The sequence below is a fragment of the Varroa destructor genome, unplaced genomic scaffold, assembly GCF_002443255.2.
Source record: "Varroa destructor unplaced genomic scaffold, Vdes_3.0 BEIS01000007.1, whole genome shotgun sequence".
Classification (NCBI taxonomy): Eukaryota; Metazoa; Arthropoda; class Arachnida; order Mesostigmata; family Varroidae; genus Varroa; species Varroa destructor.
The window spans coordinates 7,723,808-7,743,733 of record NW_019211460.1 but is presented as its reverse complement, the minus strand read 5'-3'; the positions used below and the strand labels follow the sequence as shown (position 1 = coordinate 7,743,733).

At 41.0% G+C, this 19,926-nt stretch overlaps 2 protein-coding genes across 3 annotated transcripts; both read left to right on the top strand.

The window, feature by feature from the left end:
* The first annotated feature begins 93 nt into the window (after nucleotides 1-93).
* On the top strand, nucleotides 94-7,170 carry Grasp65 (Golgi reassembly-stacking protein 2). 2 transcript variants are annotated; one of them, XM_022813380.2, is made up of 8 exons: nucleotides 94-255; nucleotides 874-954; nucleotides 1,698-1,901; nucleotides 2,102-2,461; nucleotides 2,690-2,891; nucleotides 3,046-3,594; nucleotides 4,197-4,223; nucleotides 5,594-7,170. In XM_022813380.2, exons 1-8 carry the CDS (start codon nucleotides 193-195, stop codon nucleotides 5,851-5,853), a joined length of 1,746 nt encoding a protein of 581 aa, XP_022669115.1. In that variant the 5' UTR covers nucleotides 94-192; the 3' UTR covers nucleotides 5,854-7,170. The 2 variants fall into 2 exon arrangements, with proteins under 2 accessions (XP_022669115.1, XP_022669116.1); XM_022813381.2 differs by lacking the exon at nucleotides 4,197-4,223.
* A 2,701-nt stretch (nucleotides 7,171-9,871) lies between these two features.
* LOC111253663 (heterogeneous nuclear ribonucleoproteins A2/B1-like) lies at nucleotides 9,872-19,070 on the top strand. The gene is made up of 7 exons (XM_022813385.2): nucleotides 9,872-10,041; nucleotides 11,825-11,978; nucleotides 12,230-12,430; nucleotides 12,829-12,877; nucleotides 14,656-14,738; nucleotides 15,965-16,169; nucleotides 16,327-19,070. The coding sequence occupies exons 1-7, from the start codon at nucleotides 10,016-10,018 to the stop codon at nucleotides 16,812-16,814; spliced, it is 1,206 nt and encodes a 401-aa protein (XP_022669120.1). The 5' UTR covers nucleotides 9,872-10,015; the 3' UTR covers nucleotides 16,815-19,070.
* The last annotated feature ends 856 nt before the right edge of the window (nucleotides 19,071-19,926 follow it).

Genomic DNA, 19,926 nt, shown 5'->3' with positions numbered 1-19,926 from the left:
AAAAACAACAAATGTCTCTGCATACAATTTACGTTTCCTGCAAAACGATTTTGCATCAAAATACCTCAGGACAGTGGCCGGCAACACGATCAGCCGGTCTGCTATCGATGGATCAGAACATCTGTGCTTTGCCACGTAATTTGGAGCGCTGCACTCGGGGCATATTTTAGTGCGGTTTTTGTGAACTTTTCAATGGGAGCGGGCCAGAGCAACCCTGTTCCCGGTGGCGGAACTGAGGGTTACCACATTCTGAGGGTGAGTACAGAACTCGAGAAAAACCTTGCGATATACGTGGGCCTAGCAGGCGTCAGCTTGGAACGTCTTTCGCGAAAAAATTCGCATGCACAGATGTTCTTGAAACTAGCAAATCGTTCGGTCTTAACTGTCACTTTCAATTGTAAATGTGCCGAAACTGAGTAAGTGAACTGACGCGTAGTTTTTAACGTAAATTCTTTTTCTAATAGCCCGATAAATGTACACTATAGTTATGGTAAAAATCAAAGCCAAGACAGTTGAATATTGCCGTCGCTTCACCTAAGATGTTATGAGACGGCTGTAATGCTTTCAGGGCATCGTATTAGCGTTCTATTAGATTTCTTTCGGAACTCGGAAATCGTAAGTCAACATAATTAGCAGGCAGATGACGCACATATTGTTCTATATTTGCTGCTATGTATTTTATTAGGCAAAGATTGAGTCTTTTTTTCAATCCTCTGGCTCGAGTTCCTTTTATGGTCTAAAAATTCGAACGCTAATTGATGGCTGTCCATGGCCGATATTTAAGCCTGTTTTAAAGTAACTCGATTGGCTTTCTGTGGAGTACCCTAACTGTTTCTGGTGTCTTGTATACGATCAAATTGAATGTATTTGCAGGTTCAAGATAACTCTCCGGGCCAAAAAGCTGGGTTAGAAGCTTTTTTTGACTATGTTGTGGCTGTAGGATCTACCAGACTGGTGAGTACCCAACGATTATGAAAGTTTATATTATCTTTTACTCAAAGGTTTACAGCATTTGTTAAATAATTCTTGATTAAATTAAACTGTTTTTCCAGATTGTATCGTGTGACATCATATAGGCGTGACATTATATACTTCTGGTTTTTTGCGGGTTTCTTATATTATTAGATTAATGTAATTATTATTTGTTTAAACCAGACGACATTTAGCTGTTTGGTTCGTTATGGGAACACTGCGATACTAACATCTGTAATAACATTAAGAAGGCTTAATAGGTTGGCTATAATTAACGTGCCATTAAGCAGACATGCGGGGTGCACTCTTCGCGATGGCTTCAAACACCAGAAGTTTATGGCAGCCATCCGTAACAAGATAATCCTTTATCGATGTTAGCTTTTACTTTAGTCATGTCTCAGGCTTTATGGTTAAAGCTTGCATATTGATGTCACTCTTGCTCATTTTACCAAGAGTTTTCTGCGTAGGAATGATATTGGTTTATAAATACGGCGATAGTTTTCTAAATTTTAATGATCAAACGAAGCATTAGAAAACAGTTGCAGATTAGAGTTCTCAAAGCCCCTCCTGTCATCTAAAATGCGCTACCGTCTGAGAAGACCATGGACACGTGCAAAAAAACTACGAATAATGGTTAAGTAATCAACGAAAAAGAGCTTGCAATCGATTGTTCATAATTATTTGACTTACATTAAACTTACGCTTCCCTGTGATTATTATTACAGAACCAGGATAATGATACACTAAAAGACATACTGAAGTCTTCAGTAGAGAAACCTCTACGAATGACAGTCTACTCCTCAAAGACGCAACGCGTTCGAGAAGTACAAATAGTGCCATCGACTTTATGGGGAGGACAGGGTCTGCTCGGCGTCTCCATTCGATTTTGTTCTTTTGAAGGAGCTAATGAAATTGTTTGGCATGTACTGGTAAGGCGCTCGTTAGTTATAATTTGATGAGATGTTCTGATACGCACATAAGTAGATATACCGGTTCAAGATACGTTCTTGGTTTATTTATTCTGAGTATTTTTAGGATTTAACTAAATTAGTAAATTAACCAATCATTCTAATTTTTTGAACAGATAAGTGGTCAATTCGTCCAATTAAATTTGCTTCGTGTTTTTTAGGATGTCACTCCTGGCTCGCCGGCTGACCTCGCTGGCTTGCGATCGAATACCGATTTTATTATTGGTGCGGATTCCATCCTGCACGAGCCGGAAGACCTATTTACGCTAATCGATGCACATGAAGGCCGCGCACTCAAACTGTACGTGTACAATTCAGACACTGATGCGTGTCGGGAGGTGGTCATCACACCACAACGCGGATGGGGTGGCGACGGGAGTCTCGGATGTGGAATAGGCTATGGACTCTTGCATCGGATCCCGATCCGAGATGACCCCATGAGCGAGGAGAAGCGACCGCAACTTACTACCACTGGGGAGGCAAGTTACATTAACCCGTCAGGAGCTCAACAGTTGACGCAGGTCAGTAGAAACAAATGCGCGGGAAGCTTGAAACAATGCAGGAGGTGTTGCGTTTTGCAAACTAACGAAAAACACAAGTATTGATATATATTTTCCAGTCAACTATAAACGCATTAGTAAAATGTTTGTGGAAGTAAATTTAGTTTTACATACTGTTTCATTGAAATAAGCGTTTTTTGCTAGTTAAATCATTACTGCAGTAAACCTCAGCATGTTTGGATGTTACAGGCGCAACTAGAGTTGGAACAATATAATCGTGGTCACATGGGTCAGGATCATCCCCAGCAGCCTGTCATGCTGCCCTCACAGACGTACCAGAGTGTGGGAGTTCCACCGGGTACAAAACAAGCTCCTATAGTGAACCCCTTAATGCAGCAGTTTGACGGGATGTCGCTAAAAAGTCCGCCTTCGCCTCCGGTTCCCGTGCCGAGTACGTGATCGTTTTTGGTATTGTCTTTGAACTGTCGGTATAGTAGTGGCGATTGGTTAAGAAATTGCTACAGAGATCGAGGATTTACGGATTTAACGGCACTTCATTGTTCTCCACATTCCCGTTAATATCAACGTCAACTCTATTCTTGCAGTTACTACCGATGGGCAGCAAATACCGCCCCCAGGACCAGCCCCTCCAGCTCCGATTCCACCGTTAGCTGTTTCTCAGTCTTTGACGATGGCACCGAACTCCACTGCCTCGGCCCTCTTCCAGACTTCAGCACCTCCTACTAACGGGCAGCTCATACCTAATTTTGTCTCTGCTGCAGCCATTCCACCGCTCCCCCAACAGCAACAACAACTTCCTTTACAGAGTAGTACCGACATGACTGGGGCTGTTAGTGGGACGACACCTGTCATCCCACCATTGATACCATCATCTCAGCAGGTTCCGTTCCAAGGTATTCCGCCAAGTTCCGTTGCATCTGGAACAATCTCGCAGGGCGCTGCGCCATACCACAACCCCATCGAAACTAATCGGACGTTTACGCCGCAAAACGTTTTAGACAGTTTCAACATTACAACGCCAGCCCAGGAGTCGGCGCAGTCCCTTGGAGCAGGTGGTGACCTAGGGCAGATTCCGACGGCGATTCCAACGGCTCAAAAATCCATTGGACCACCTACGGCCACCCCCTTGTTTGGTTAGTACGATTTGTTTGCTGTGTCCCGACGTGATCGATTGCTTTGTACCGACTGATGACGGATCGGTGCTGTTTGGTACTTTATCTATTTTTCGTTGTCTTAGCCTCGGAAGTCCCTCACGTGGTAATTTTATGCTTAATATGTATGTTAGTTATAAGCGCTGTTTTATCTGTTGCTGTTGACTTAAATTTCACTCTTATAATGATATTTTTTGCAAAGAAAGGAAATGAGGATAACTCATTTTAATGGTGACTTGAGCTTATTCGGAGTTTTCTGCTCCGCATAGTAATGTAACTGTTTTCTAATAAAATAGTGCGATTAGTAGCTCTAAATAATTATATTTTGTGCGAATGTTCGGTTCACTGGGTTGTTATTGTTTATATTTATAATACAAATACTGTTTGATTTTCACAGGTAATTTGCCACTATATTGTCTTTAATTCTTTTTATAATGACGTTTCTAGATATCTTTCATTGACCTTATTTAGTTACATTTTTCGTTTAAATGTTTTGTTTTTGTTTTGATTTACGCTGCCGTTGTTGCGTGCGGTTGAATACTCCACTTACGATCTACATTCCACTATTCTTCTCTGAGATACAGATAACGCCGTCAGATCGATTTCCATAGGTGGGTGTGTATTTCTAGTATTACCAGCATACTGAGAATATCTGAAACTGTGCTTTCGATTTTTGCCAGCCTACAGAAAAAGCTTTAGAGAAAAATGCCTCATATATTATTATCGTTCCTACTGCACATATACACACACACAATCTTACACGTAAATAAACGAACTGCACCCATCTGTCATTGTTTTTGGTTTGAACCTCCAGATAACGTACTGTAAAGCAGCGCATGTATTAGTTTATATAAGTAGTGTGCTTAACTGTCTTGAACTGATCAGTCCTCTCAAACTCAGTCAATAAAAATATCCTCATTGAAAAATGAGACCCAGCGAAGAAAAGGCGGAAGAAGTTTTGTGCTTCTCATTGCACGATGCAGCCTTACATGCGTCTATGTGATTTCTTTGTTTTCATGCGCTTCTTGTAGGTATGCACACGTACTTACTTCTTACTGCACGGTGTGCAAGTATATACTTCACTAGCGGTGTTGGGCACCTGATAGTAGGGTTCGGGAATCACATACTTAGGTGATGAGTATATTATATATATATATATAGAAAATTAATGAGACTATGAGTTGACATTCGAGACTTGACATGAGAGGTGGCTAAAAACTATATTTTTTTTTTGTGAGAAAGCGGCGTAATTAATTGGCCAGAATAATTAGTTATAGAACAATTAGTTCTCCGCGTATTTGTTTGTTTTATAGGTTTTATGTTTGTTTTGATTGAAATATGGAAGCGCATGGAGTTGTTTTGATAAAGCGGTTCGAAGAACATGTTGGCGATCTTGAGTGAAAATCGCTGGTCTCATTCTACGGGTAGGTCAGAGGGGTGTATGATAGCTAACACATAATTTGATGCCAGTCGACGCATTCGAGAGGGAAGACTAGGTTTTTGATGGTAATAATAAGAAGGTTCCATAATTTAATGTAACCCTAGCTCATTCTAGTCAATGCGGTAATTTGCGGTGACGCCGTAATTTTCATTATACCTGAGCTGGTAATATGAATATAACTGAAATGCTACCCGAAGCCCGTATGTTGTGTGAACTTACTTATAAATATTAGAATTGTGCAGAATTGCAGATGATAACCTGGGTTCTAGACACTCGAAAATTATCAATATTAAACTTTGTTCTTTATTTCCTTGAATAATTACTTCTGTGAATCAAATCCATTTTCCGACATGACTTTGGCAAATATTTCCACTGTCGTGTCTCATGTATACTTTACAGTGTGATAATGCGTGCACACATCAATTCAGGCACGCGGTGACAACTAGGAGAGTCCGTAGTCAACGGTCGAGAATTTTCTTCTCTTCAGTATTGTCTTTTACATAACCTGTTATCGTTGCCTTTTTCTTTTTGACTTTACAGATATGTCCGCTTTCCAGCCAACCGCGGTCACTACGCCGTTGTCATTACCCGGTATGCCACCTATCACAGTATCGGCCACTCTACCTGCTGCTACGTTCCAGCAGGTATTTAGTAGGACCTCTCCCCCAGCCGGTACGGTTCTTCCTCAAACAGCACTCGAAGATAATTCTGGCGCGGTCCCCTCTCGGGAAACTGAACAGTTAACCCAACTCTCGCCACCAGCGTCTCAGCCACCGATGTCAGCGCCCCAGCACATGTAGCCCGGAAAAGCAAAAGGCTTGATCTCTTTACAGGACCGTGCTTTTTGAACAATAATGTAATCCGAACGAAAATGTGTAACACTATTCGCAACTGCAATAATACGAAACTACAATAATACGAATGCACGGCGAAACGCGGTTTAGTGGAGATTTGGCGTTCGTTCAATGGACTTGCTATTATTAACGTTTATTTGGGCTGAAAGAAAATGGCAATGGTGATTAAAACCTAAGTATGAAGTCAATCATAAGGCAAATACGCACGGAAGGCAAATACGCAGGGCAGATACAGTGCGGTTAATGGTCTTTTTATTAAAAGAGTTTTATAGCTCGCTGAAAAAACAAGAGACCCTTCAACTTCAAGAACAAATGTTAAATTAGCACAGACTTTAACGATCTGGGTTTTTCTCATCCCATTGAACTATGGAGAAAGAATCAAGGACAGACTGGGCACATATGTTGTATAATCTAATGTCAGTTTCTGTTGTTGCAGTGCGTATTCATTTAACATATAGATTATAAGATTGAAGCGCTTGATCAGAGTAAAATCCTATTTCTTGGGATTTGTGTATAGGCGCAGTGGGTAGTCCCCGGGGAGCGCAACAAGCAAGGTCTTCACGCAGGAAACAAGATTTTTTCGCGCAGGGACTGAGTGAAAGAAAATGTAAATTAGAAATTGTTGAAACAAAAAATTAGAGAAGACATTTAATGAATTGCTGGAAACTTGATATCTAAACATCGCACCCTACCATGAAATATTAATATCTGCAATGCAAGTGAAAAAAGCTGAGTTTTAAACGCAGCGTGCAAAAGCAACCATAATTCAGCCTTTAACTATTCTTGGCTATACATTTGTTTATGTTCAATGTTAAATTTTTTTAGGTAACCTTCGAAAATGAAAGAGAGATATAATGGCATTGTTTTTTATCGAGAACAACATTGTTAATCTAAAGGTCTGAGAGGTACTGAAGGCTACTCACAGTCCAAGCTCTCCAGAACGGAGGAAAATAAAGTCTGAATTCTGAAACGGACATAGATAAAAAATTTAAAATCGATAAAAGAAAGTCTACTCACGACACAGGGGAGAACGGCTGGAAAGCATCGTTTTATATTTAATCATAGGAATATTCTTGAGTCGCATAATCCCAACCAGAATTTGCGAAACTGAGGGAAAGGTGACGAAGGAGTGAGTATTCAGAGACAGGCTAAACAAGGGCGACAATAAATAGGACGACTAGACGCAGAACAACTTGAAGGACATAGCCAGGAAGTGAGAATATAATGTAAATAATTATCAAACATAATAAATGCGCTATTTAAGGCCCGTGTTTTTATTTGATTAAAAGTTTGATTGTCAGCTAATGGAGTGTAAATATTTGGTTTTTAAACACGGGCTCCGCTTCATATCCTACCAAAACAAAGTATTTGTTATCTGTTGTAGGTCGCGGTGGGGAACTCTCCAGTCTCGAGTCAGTCTTCATGGTAAAATTCTTACCACTAAAAAAGGTTTGCCTGACTAGTAAGGTTAACTAATAATAATATCATTCGTACGAATTGTTTAGCATATACAAGTCGTTCGCATGACAAACGGCATTTGTGAGCTAACACACTAAGACAACAAGAGCTTTTTGATAGTACAGTTTTCAGATGTCCGTTCACGACGCTGGTGGCTAAATCAAATGGGCACCTTTTAGACCTTATGAGGTTCTTTTAGTTGTCTATAGATATAGTGTTGCGAATTCCTATTTTTAAATCTCAATAGATAATTGCTGAGAATAAAGATCATTGACTCCTTGTATTCTAAACGTTGCCACAGCCACGAATCTACCAGATTCGTTATCAGTAATTTAAATAATCAATCAATCAAACTTATTCACCTTCATCAGATAGCGTTTCACCTTTATCAGGTAGCGTTCAACAAGTAAATAAAGTAACAGGACATCTTATACAAGTTCATATACATATATGCGTGCTTTCTAATCCAATATATGTATGTGTGATAGATTTATAGGGTTTTCTGTTCACTATACAGGTTTTTGTTGACTTGTTCGACTCACTACTTAAGCCACAATATGAACACAGTTGTATGTTTCCATCACATCTGGTACATGTGAAATAGATTTATAGGGTTTTCTATTCCTTACCTTAGAAGACCAAGACCGATTCCAACTTAGGCATACTTTTTTTAAGAAACGCATTCAGTTTTCTGGGCTGTGGGCCTTTCGTTTTAGAAGTTTTCTTTTTTGTTGTTATTGCATTGGATTTTTTTGGTTGATTTTTTGCTCTATAAAATTTTTTTTAGACTGTGCGCTCTTTTCGTGATCATTCTTTTCGGATTCTTCAGTATCGTTGCTAACAACATGAGGAATTTCCTTTACAAAAACATCCCTCGGCTTTGACTCGGCCCCGACTTCGTTTATATTTTCCTTGAATGGAACTTCTGAGCATGGTTCAATCTTGATGTTTTCAGTGGCGGTCCATCGTCCTTGGTTTTGGTGTTATTTCAGGGCAATCGATGAGTTAACGATCCTGGAACAAGTACTTTATTGTCCTCTTTATCTAGGTGCACCTTAACCATCGGATTCTTCAAATGCGCTTTAAATGTTCACCCTTTGCGTTTATTTTTTGTGTTGTGGCTACTTACCGCAAGCGCCTCACATTCATCCCTCTTACTTACGGCTGATAATAATTCTGAGGTTTGATGGACGAGTCTAGGTCTTCCGATTATTCAGAACCTTTAGGGCAAGCTTTTTGTTGGTACTTAAGTCATCGGAGTCACACGTCTGTGACTCCTGTGAAGGATTTTCGTTGTCCGAACTTTTTTTTTCCGTCTGATCGTCGGCAGTAAGACTCCCTGGTGAGTCCGCTTTAGTTCTTATAGTATGATTGTCAGAATCTACTGAAGTGAGGACTATCGGGTCTTTCAGTCGGCTTTCTTTACAACAGTTCTTTTTTGCTTTAGCTTTTTCAAATTGCTTTAATAAAATATTGGCTTCTTTGGCGTGTCTCTTTCTATCCACGGTTTGGGTATTTGAAGTACTGCTTGAGCGTGCTGGGGATGCTGTTACCACTGCTGTTTTTTCGAAATCACGATCGCTCGCAACTTTCACTGGTTTTGTGCGTTGCATATTGGCAAACATGTCCTCTATATGGCGATCGGAAGAACCCCTCCATTTTCTGACTTCCACTTTGACATCATCTAGTTGAAGCTTCGGCAGAATTTCCCGACGAAAGCGTTTCCTATGACCACCATCACATTGAATGACAGGATCTCCCCTTTGAGTTACAAGGTAGGCACAGAGTTTATTCCGATCTTCCAATCGACCAGGGAGTTCTGTCTGGTACCCATGAGTACTGTTGATTCGGAGCTCACTGTTATTTCTGTACTTCTGTGATGTCCTCGTCAAAACAACGCAAAATCCGTTTCCTGGTAGCTCGCCGGTTACAACAGAAAGTCCAGCCGCCAGCTGATTATCATTTTTTATCGTGTTTGGATGTTGTTTCCGCGCAAACGCCAGTGAACTCACTGATCTGACATCGGACATCTTTTACTAGTTCTTCGAGGGCATAGGACGCATTAATATCTGGCGGCAGGTATTACTGCGTTGCTCCCATTAATCGAAAATTTACTATAGCCATAATATACCTGCAAATGGCGAAACACAATAATATACTGCCCGTTTATGTGTGTGTGTGTCCGTGTATATATTCCGGCCGTTCCTCCTTTCGACTCTTGAATATAACCCAGTCTTAGGAAATGCTGGTGTCTAGACTCAAATATCATCATTCTCATTTGTCAAGCCAATTTAAAATATCTAGGTCTCACATTTCTCGTCGTTTGCGATTGACCGTCACGTGAATCTATTTACACCACATTTTCCCGTAAGGCATCACTCTCAAATTGAGTTTCCTTATTCCCTCTCCATGATGGTCAGCGTCTGTGTTCGAACATTGAAATAATTGGCGCCACTTCGCCAGCGCCCCCTTGCAGCCATCTTGGTTGTTTACAAGTCGTTATGACGTCAGGAGTCAGTGTGGTGGTGTCTTTTGTCTTCGAAACCAGCAAACGGCGTCCAGTCTAGGCTTAGCGTGGGGACGCGATACCGGGTCGGACCTATTTGGCGCAAATATTGATTCCTACGGCGATCAAGTGCCCACGGGCAGGATGGTGGATGACAAAGAAGTCCTCTGGTAAGTGTTTTACATTAACACTTCATGTGGATACGTTAGGATGACCAGTTTCGCGCGACACTCGTGTTAGGTGCCAAAACGCCGCAAGAGGCGATTACTCGACGAGTCTAGCGGTGTATATACAATGGCCCGACTAGCCCAAAACGGCTTGATCTCTTGATTTAATTGCACGAAAAAGCCTGTCGAATTGTGGTACCCTTTGGTCATCTAATGAACGTCGGTATTCTCTGTGCGCAAAGTGTATGCTTTTGCGGGCAGTGATTGCCCTCCAAAACTAAGGTTGTTTGACGAAATTGCGCGAAATTATATCTGCGACGTGAATTGATTCGCCTGCCGTTGCCCATGTTGCTGGAGCCGGCGAGCGAATCGTTTTAGAATGCTTCATGGAACAGAGCACTTGCATAGAATTAAGTAGAGTCAAGTTTACACACCTCATGCACGTTTAATTATTTTTTAGGTATATGGTAATTTGTTATGATATTGTAGGGCAAACATACTATCTAATAATGATAGAAATGCTTTCTGCTCGTATTGATGCAGAGAGTGGAGTAATTTTCAGCGATACGCTTTTAATGCACATGCACCGGCGTTTCGTTGGCGATGTGCTTACTCTAGAGGAAGATGGCATGTCGTAAGCGTTATGACGACAGCCCGAGCTGGCTGCTACAGCAGAATCTGATAACTGCCATCTTTGCGATGCGGTGGGTTGGCCTATCGGCTCGATCAATTTACGTGAAATCGTCATGATCTCTTGGCACGAAAACACGACTGGCCACAATAACAACAATAGATATAGCTTTTTGTATGTTTTTCTTTGCACGCGACTAAGTCAAAATCGTTGTTATGTGTACAATTAACACGTTTTATTCGGCTAGATAAATTGAATAACGTTGATAATAAGTCGCTAGTGCCGGCTAAGTAAGCATAGATCGAGAATTTTGGTTTGAACGCGTTGATGTATATGTTATTTCTCGTAAATAACTGTCTTGTCTGAGTTTTAGTAAGCTTCACAGTGATAATTGTCACTGAAATGGGGAGCGTTTACAAATGTTTTTTGACCGCCAAGTTTTTGGATGGTTGTGAATTAATAGAGGCGCCTTATTTAGACTTGGACTTTACTAGATCACATGCCGAGTCCATTGGTAGTGGGTCGATCACAGTACGAGGTATGATAAACGTTGTTGCCTAATTGTCTGTAGAAAATTTATGGAGCGAAAACTTTTGTTGGTTAAGCTACGGATTCATTTCGAGTATGTCATTATTATGTTATAGCATTAAAAACATACTATTTCATATGAAGAGTTCGGATTTTGTGTGCAGCACATTTGCGAAGTGGAGTGACAGTTTTGATGTGCTGTATGTAGTTTGTTTAATCAAGGAGGGAGTTCAGGCGGGCGCTCCTTGTGATTAGCTTTCTGACGAATATCTTTCTGGGGCTAAAAAATAGTTTTGGGTGTCTTTTTGCTGGCTGAAGAATCCAAACAATTTTTTTACTTATTAATTAATTATTAATTAAACAAATTTTGTTTTAGGAGAATACTCAGAGGAGCGTAACTTTCGTAACCAGAAGAGTTTGAAGTCTTATTGGCGTTGGGGACTTGCCCTAAAAGCTTTGATAGAATTAATGTGTAAAAGAGATGAAGGATCCAAAGTCCGTTTAAAGTGATTTTATTGAAGAGTTCTAAGGAGTAAACGAATGAGCAATGATCGAACTGAGTAATGCATGTTTGACGCAGCATATACTATCAGTCGTCACATTAACGAATTTTTGTTCTTATTACAGCAAAATGTTTGTAGGAGGCCTCTCCTGGGACACGACCAAGGAGGGCCTCCAAACATACTTTTGCCGTTTCGGTGAAATTGTGGATTGTGTCGTGATGTCCAACGATCAAGGAAGATCTCGTGGATTCGGATTCGTCACGTTTAAGGATCCTCAGGTGTGTCCCCCTATATCTCTTTGAAATCGCTGTACTATTCGAGTGCAATTTTTTCGACTGTTACCATCTCGAGAAGGGCGCTGTGTTCGGTCCAGAATCTCACTGTTTTAGTCACCGCAAAGTGATGCTAAGCTATATATATATATATATATATATATATATATGAAAAGGCCATTGAGTATTGATAATTTCAGCCGCTAATCTACTCGGCACACTTGGGCATATTTCTGCGTTCGTGTTGTTGTTTTTAGGTTGTGCAAGTTGTATGCCAAGGAGGGCCGCACCGGATCGATAACCGCGTGGTAGATCCGAAACCATGCAACCCACGCGGTGGTCCGGGCAAAGGTGGCGGCAAACGCGGTCGAGGCTATCCAAAGATATTTGTTGGCGGATTGCCGACATCGCTTAGCGAAAACGAACTGAAACAATTTTTCCAGGAACACTATGGCGACGTAAGTATCTTGAATCTTTTTTAGAAATTCATTTAATTTCTATTTACAATAAGTTTAGTTTCTCACTGTGGAATATACAGGCGTTTACCTATTTTCTGAGTAATAGTTGTGAGTGAGAAACTGTCGTCCTCATTAATCAGTTGTAAACACGAGGTATGGCATCTATTTCTCATTTAATGTTTTATGGGTTTGTTGAAGACCTAAGTTGCTGGCAGTCTGTGTTTCTTGTTTTTTGTCTACAGGTCGTAATATCCTTTGTTGAAAAGCAGAATCCTTTGTATATGCAATTATATTCTTGGCTTATGTTAATATAGAAGACGACTGTCGTAAAATTAGACTAATATACTTAATAGTTTCGGCATTTAAAATTATCTTGGTTTTGTTCTAAACAAATGCAGGTGTTCGAAGTGGTGATTATGTACGATCAGGAACGCCGCAAGTCTCGAGGTAAGTGTGAAAATGATGTCCCGCCTTGACAGCAATACTTCTGGATGTAGTTGGATTCTTGTTTGTTTATATGGAGCTATCGTAGCTGAGCGTGTACACATAAAAAGTCAACATCACGTGCGCGATGTCCGTAGCCTTATATCTGATAGTAGTTCCAGTCTTTATTCGAATTAGGCTGATATAGTTACTGATACTAGTATAGAGGTATAATTTCTGTCTAGATAACCTAAGGCGTAGATATGGCGTGTTATTATTATATGCAGCTTGGCTCTAGTGCTAATGAGTTAGCCACTCATAAAGTATAAAGTGCACTTCATGTCGTCTTCCTTTTGATAACCTAGTTCCCTGGTTCGTTTAGTCCTTCCAAGTTTAATTACACAGTGAGTTACCTCGTATTAGGCACTTTCCATCCTACTAAGTGTAAGTTTGTTTTAATTAAACCTAAGTAATTTAGTAGAAACGTATTTCGTAGTGGACATTGTTACAAAGTTTGATCATAAATTCGCTAACAGTTTCACAACTTTTCCGTTTTCACTTTTCTAAATACGTAATCCCTTACGGACTGATTTCTGCATTTTGAACCTTGAGTTCCGTTAAAGGTGGAGTGCCGAACAGATTTGTCTGTGACAAGGGAATCGCCTAAGCAACGGGCAGTAATGGGAAAAGTGATATTCCCAAGTTATCGTTTTTCTGACAAAAATTTTGTCTTGATTTTCCTCGAATTTATGTTCAAACCGAATAACTGTTGTCTGGTTACTGTAGTATGTACCGTTATGTATATAATGTATGTTACTAACCAGCTTTTATTTAGGAAACTATCTACGTATCTACCTCGTGCCACTACCAGTACTCGTTCTACTTCGTACTACCTTCGCTATGAGCTACTACTGCTAAGAAGTGCTATAGAACAACTACTGCACACAGAGGCGCAACACACACACACTCACCCGGCAGTCTCGGCATTACATGGGCTCGATGCGGGCTGATCCGTTCCGCGCTTTTACCAGGGTGGGGGGGAGGGGGTCAGGCTTTGCTGAGGCAGGACATTCTTTACGACAACGTAAAACGTTCTGTCGGTTTTAGTTAACTGCTACAATCACCCGTAAATAAATAGCGTCCTGGTCTTTTGTTTTTTAGTTCCGTCAACCGTTTTTTTATGTAGGTACATTTAGCCTTCGCGACATTTAAAGACGACTTTGTTCTACCACGAAACTGTGAACCATCTGGTCGTTCATATAAGCAGGTCTTGCTGTTTGTTACATACACTTGTGGGTTGGCGCGAGGCATGAACGAAGCGAATGTTGGATTTTACGATTACAAGTGCGACACTTGGTTTTTATTGCCATCAAAACAATTATTGGATATAGGCGAAGTTTTTGACAAACGTCGATGCCTAGCCCAGCAACCCGCGAGATATATACGCCAGTGTTCGGATAAATGTCTGCTCAATGAAATAAGTTTTCTCCGTGCTTTTCGCGGCCTATTCCCGTGTGCGTGACAACAGAGACACTCTTTATATCATGTTTGTATTGCTGTAGCTCTCGTCGTAAAGAGTGGACTGTTCGTTTCTGTTCACGTTGACCTCGTTTCGTGGCAGAAGGAGTCTGCGCTAAATGTTGGCGAGTCCCTGTCAGCCGTAAAATGACGAGGGCGCTCTGTGGGCTTTTGGGGAGAAGATGGGTGTTGATCGTTGCCGAGGTGTAGTGACGGTGTTAGTTGTCCATTTGGTGTTGCCATTCTGTATGTATTGTTGCTTTGTCTCTGGTTTGCTGTTGTAGGCTTTGGATTCGTGTCCTTTGAAAACGACGACGCCGTCGAACGGGCTTGTAGGGATCACTACGTATCAATCAATGGAAAACAGGTACTTGAGTAAAACCATTAATTTGTCTGTCTCTCTTCTCTCGGAAATCGCTGTGTCACACCTTCTTTCTCAAACATCTCCTACGCGCCTCCTCTGTTGAACGTGCCCATCGTAAAGCCAAAAAAAAACACTGACTAACATAGGATTTGACGCGGACGAGGTTTCGAGGGGGAGGGTGGGGAAATTTAGTGATTTCGTTGTTTTTATTGCTGTTTTAGGATTTTATTTTTTACATGGTTTTTCAGTTACCATATTATCTGGACATTCGATTTTAACGCGGGTGTGCCGTTGCCACTACCGCTATTGTTCAGTGTGAGAATTGTGATTGCACTTGAGTTTGGTGCCTTCACAGAAACCACTATAGCGTATACTGTAGTTTATAGGCGGTTAGGCGTTATCTAATATGTAAATAAATATGCTGTGCTTTATTCCTATTACGGCGAAGGATTTTGAGCTCATTCAAATGTACTACGTCTTACGGTTAGAGTAGAGTGCATTAAATCTGGACTTGACTATGGCTCTCATTTGTTGCGTCGTGGGCCCCTCCTCGAGCGTGTAACAACCTGCTAAGGTTTAGATTTGGAATAATTTTAAGTAGTAGCTACATGTAAGTAGGTGACGGCGTCTAGATACATTTACATAGTAGCTCGTAGACTGTAGATATTGGTTACGTACTGTTATTGACGAGTAATAGGTACGGCCTATGTATACCTTGAGTGGGCTCGAAGATCTAAATATTGTATCCAGTAGTCGCATTCACCTATGTATCTATTAGAAAATACTATACCTGCGTGTCTATTTGGTCACCGTTTTCAAGTCTTACTACTTTTAGTGCAAATAGTAATGTAACAACTTGGTTTAGCTAGAACTAAACGGATCGGTTAGTATAAAAAGTGTGTTTACCAATATTTTGTCATTTCTATGCTATACCTTAGTTAGCTAATTCAATTGTACAAACGTTTTGTTGGGATGTTCTTATGTCTTGCGATTATAATATAGAAATCAGACATATCCTGCTGAATCCATCTGTATGTATCGCTTGTTCTTTTCTATTTGGAAAGCCAGAACATGAGAAGGCTGTTTTTAATTCTCTAATATGACAATAGCTAACTGCGTCTTTGAAAAATTCGTTATTAGAAGTGGCTTTTTTCTGAGCTACAAGACGGTGCAAAATCATACATGTTTGTTTTGTACCTAACCATTTTATCTATTATCCGTGCTCACAGGTCGAGTGCAAACGTGCCCAGCCGCGTGACGTACTTGAGTCAAAGATGGGGACACCCGTTGGACCACAGGGAGGACCTCGTGGCGGAGGCGACTTCTATGCGTACGGCACCCCTGCCGGACCAAGAGGACCTCCCCAGGGACCACCTGGTGATTTCCGCAACGGAGGCTTCGGAGGAGGATGGGGTGCACCTGGACCGCAGGAAGGCAAGTTGTTAGGTGTTTTACTATTGAAAACGATTACTTAATAATATTGCTAGTCTGAGAGTCTCGCGAAAGATTTCAGTTCAGTCTATTTCAAAATATATTTGTTCATAGATATAATATTCAATATAAACTAAACGCTTTTCTTATGTTGATTTAGGCCCTACTCCTTATTCAGGTGGATATGGTGGCCCGCAAACGGGTCCAGGTGGAGCGTGGGGCCCCCCTCCAGCTGCACCACCTCATGCAGGGTGGAGCAGCTCTCAGCCACCAAGCAGTTACCCACCGGGACCTGGCTATGCAGGGCCTGGTCCTGCTGCCGCAGCGGCCGCTCCTGGATATGGTGGTTACGGTGCCCCGGCAGGTAGTTACGGCCCACCAGGCGGCCCTACTGGGCCCGCACCGCCCGCTCCAGCCTACGGTGGTTATGGAGCTCCGGGAGGTCCTGCGCCAGCGCCGCCTAATGGTTACAACAATATGGGTGGAAATTATGGTCAGGACGCTTCGAGCTATGGACCTACCCGGGGCGCATATGACACTTACGGCTCGGCCTATACAACAGCGACAGCTCCAGGCACTGAGAGGGCCAACGGCGCACCGATGGCTCCTCCAGGCGCTGCCGGTTCATACCACCCGTACAGACGGTAGATCAAACTTGGGACAGCGCGTAGCAGACAAGTCGATCGTAGGTAAACGCTGACCTTTATCTTTGAAGGGACAGAAGAGCGGTCGATGAATTAAACTCGACTAACACTAAAGTGTACCTATAGTCGCCATGGTCCAAAAATACTAAAGGAGAAAACAAAAAATGAATACGATATATTATCGTCGTCGCAGTGCGGATAAAAATCCATAGCAAAAAAATAAGACAAAGAGGAGGAGAGCGACACAAAGAGATCGCGAGAATGTTTTGAGGGTGAAGTGTCATTGTTTTGCATTTTTCCTCTCTTGAACGACAGACACTAGGGCACACAGATGAGATGCACGTAAACAACAACAACAACAACAACAAAATATCTATCTAATGACATCACACCGACCGAAGCAACAGCAACAAAACAGCTAGGAAGTATACGAAGGCAACTTTGCACGATAACTAACGTACATAATGTGAAAAAAGGTATTTCGTTTCATCATTCAATCAATCAATCAACCAACCAACCGATCCATTCATCCGTTCATCAGTCGATCTAGTTTTTTTTGCTTAACTTCACTCACACACGAAAATGATGCTCAGTAAGCCATAATTCGCTTACGGGCACACAAGTGCACAGTTTCAACCACTGCATACACAAGCCCGTTGCATAATACTTCCCCAGCTAGAGACGCTCATTACGTTACACCCAAAAACAGCAGAAGTCAATCACCATGCGGTCACTCATGCAGCCAAATTATACAACAGTATAATGAGCTAATAAAAACAAATAAACAAAGAAGTAATAGCAAAGAAAGCAAATACGACAAAAGCAGCAATGACAGCAGCAAAAAGGTGTAGCAAAAATAAAACAACAATTCATTAGATTATGATTACTGTAATGATGAATGATGCTGATGGTAATGAGGCGATAACCGTAAAATATGTGAAAGACCAATAAATAGCATCACCATCAAATGGGGGCACCGTAATTGTTGCTCTGTATTATATGCTATTATTATAACTACAACTATTACTAATATCATTTTTACTTTATTTGCTTGCGACCAAGATTATCTGATCATGTGTTGTTTTTTGTTTTGTTCTGCGTTCTTGTGCATCTACATACGCGCGTATATATAGATATAGATAGACTAGAAACGATAACAAATTGCTTACTACGTAAATTTGTACACAAATTTCTGCCACGTCGTCAACAATGATAAAATATAGAACATCTATTAAGGCTGATTATTTCCCCTTAATGACGGCAATACTAGAGGAGTCGGCTCATGTGCGAGACGACGGGACATGGAGGCAGCCAATGTGCAACGTGATGGGCGAACATACATACAAGAAATATGTAGTGTATAGGGTTCGTCATGACATTTCGAGAAAGGCGATGGTACGAAACACTGCTGATCTGCACGAGGCTAAGTTCCTCATTTTGATCTCGTCCGATTGCTCTGATCGTCACTTACGTTGATCTGTGTTGTGTATCATTACATGCTAGTTGACATATCTATATGCCGTATATAGAATTCGTAGTAATAGCATGCGTCCATACACGAACACGTATGTATGGTGATGGCGATTGATCGATGAACTTGATATTCGCTTAGTCCATCCTCCTCCCCCCCCCCGCCCTTTAGAATCCCTCTACTCGCGTAACGTGTTCGTGTCGTTTCGTTACTAAAACGTAATCAACGACAGCAACAAGTTCAGCGACAAGAGCAACAAAGCTTGTTTTACATTCTACTGTAATTATTATCTAGTACTAGCATAATTGCTGCTACTCCTGCTATACTATTACTACTCATGCTAGTAGAATCATTACTCATAATAAAATTCCTTCTGTGGGATTATATAGGGAAGACAAGGATGCGGCAAAAATGTGGACAACTTTAAATTCTGTTAGAGAAAAAAGCAAACACAAGGTTAGAGAATTAATAGAGAAATTGATAAGCAGATAAAGTAAAAATGAATGGCGTTAAAAAACATTAAGGCAGACGAAGCAGGAGATACACATTCACACAGTGGAGCAAATTGCGTGGTAACGAATATATAAGATAACGAAAAAAACAACGAGGAACAGTTCAGTGTGTCCTTGCATGACCTCAGTTCAATATGGTATTAAGACGATAGAGTTTGACGATGATTAAAACAAAAAAGTTGGACATGGTTAGGGAATGACAAAGGGGGATGATGATTGTGTTAATTAAATAAATATTAGCGACGCAGAAGACTCAAAAAATTCATGTCTACTCAAATTAGTGTTATTATTTAGCAGGACGATCAAGGAGTTTGTCTTATGGGTGAAGAAAATTAACTTTTAATTTCGAATACTTTTAGTGTAGAAAGCGTGTCAAAAAGACTGAGCAATAATGTAAGATTCGAGAGTAGAATGGTATCGAATAATCCAAGACCGGCATGTGACGAGTAAAACCAGTTAAGATCGAAGTGATAGTAGTGATGTAGCTCAGATGTCCAGCTACGCTGAATAAATATGGTTAACGCATAAATATCTAGTAGGTAATTTGCATACTATTCAAAGCAGCATTTCCTGATCCATCACCCAAATTTGAGTAAGTGTGTTAAATCGCTAACATCGCTGAATAACTAATTTAAGTCTTCGACTTACCCCTAATTTTAGTGTGTATTTATTTGAAGCGGCACAGACAGCGCTGGACTGGAAATGTTACTTTGATGTGGTGAAACCTTTCGAAAGGATATAGCAACCTATAATTACCAAGCACCAACCCTGCTGGTACGAAAAGCTAACCTGAACGGTAACACTGAGCTAAAATCTGTCTTATCTTTGATTTTCAAATCAATAAAAAATCAATATTTCTGCTGCTTTTATTTCCGTTATAAAAATCCAATAGCTCTAATTAGGTACACGCATATAGTCGTACAAAAATGGTCTCGCTGCAAAAAGGTGACCCATCTTAGCTGATTAAGATAGTGACCAGTACATCGGGTGCATCTTTTGACAGGTCAACTCATGGAGTGTTGCGGCCCACTTTAATACTCACTAGTGCTCAATTTTTCTGTAAACTTTCACTTTGAACAAGTGATCTTCCTTAAAGAGTGCTACATTCTAACAGGACGGAATGGCTGGCGGCT

Coding starts and splice junctions, on each gene's coding strand:
- Grasp65 (XM_022813380.2), top strand. CDS start 193: ATGGGAGCGGGCCAGAGCAACCCTGTTCCCGGTGGCGGAACTGAGGGT. Junction 1,902..2,101: donor AAATTGTTTGGCATGTACTG/GTAAGGCGCTCG, acceptor CGTGTTTTTTAG/GATGTCACTCCTGGCTCGCC. Junction 4,224..5,593: donor CGTCAGATCGATTTCCATAG/GTGGGTGTGTAT, acceptor TTGACTTTACAG/ATATGTCCGCTTTCCAGCCA.
- LOC111253663 (XM_022813385.2), top strand. CDS start 10,016: ATGGTGGATGACAAAGAAGTCCTCTG. Junction 11,979..12,229: donor TCACGTTTAAGGATCCTCAG/GTGTGTCCCCCT, acceptor TGTTGTTTTTAG/GTTGTGCAAGTTGTATGCCA. Junction 14,739..15,964: donor TATCAATCAATGGAAAACAG/GTACTTGAGTAA, acceptor CCGTGCTCACAG/GTCGAGTGCAAACGTGCCCA.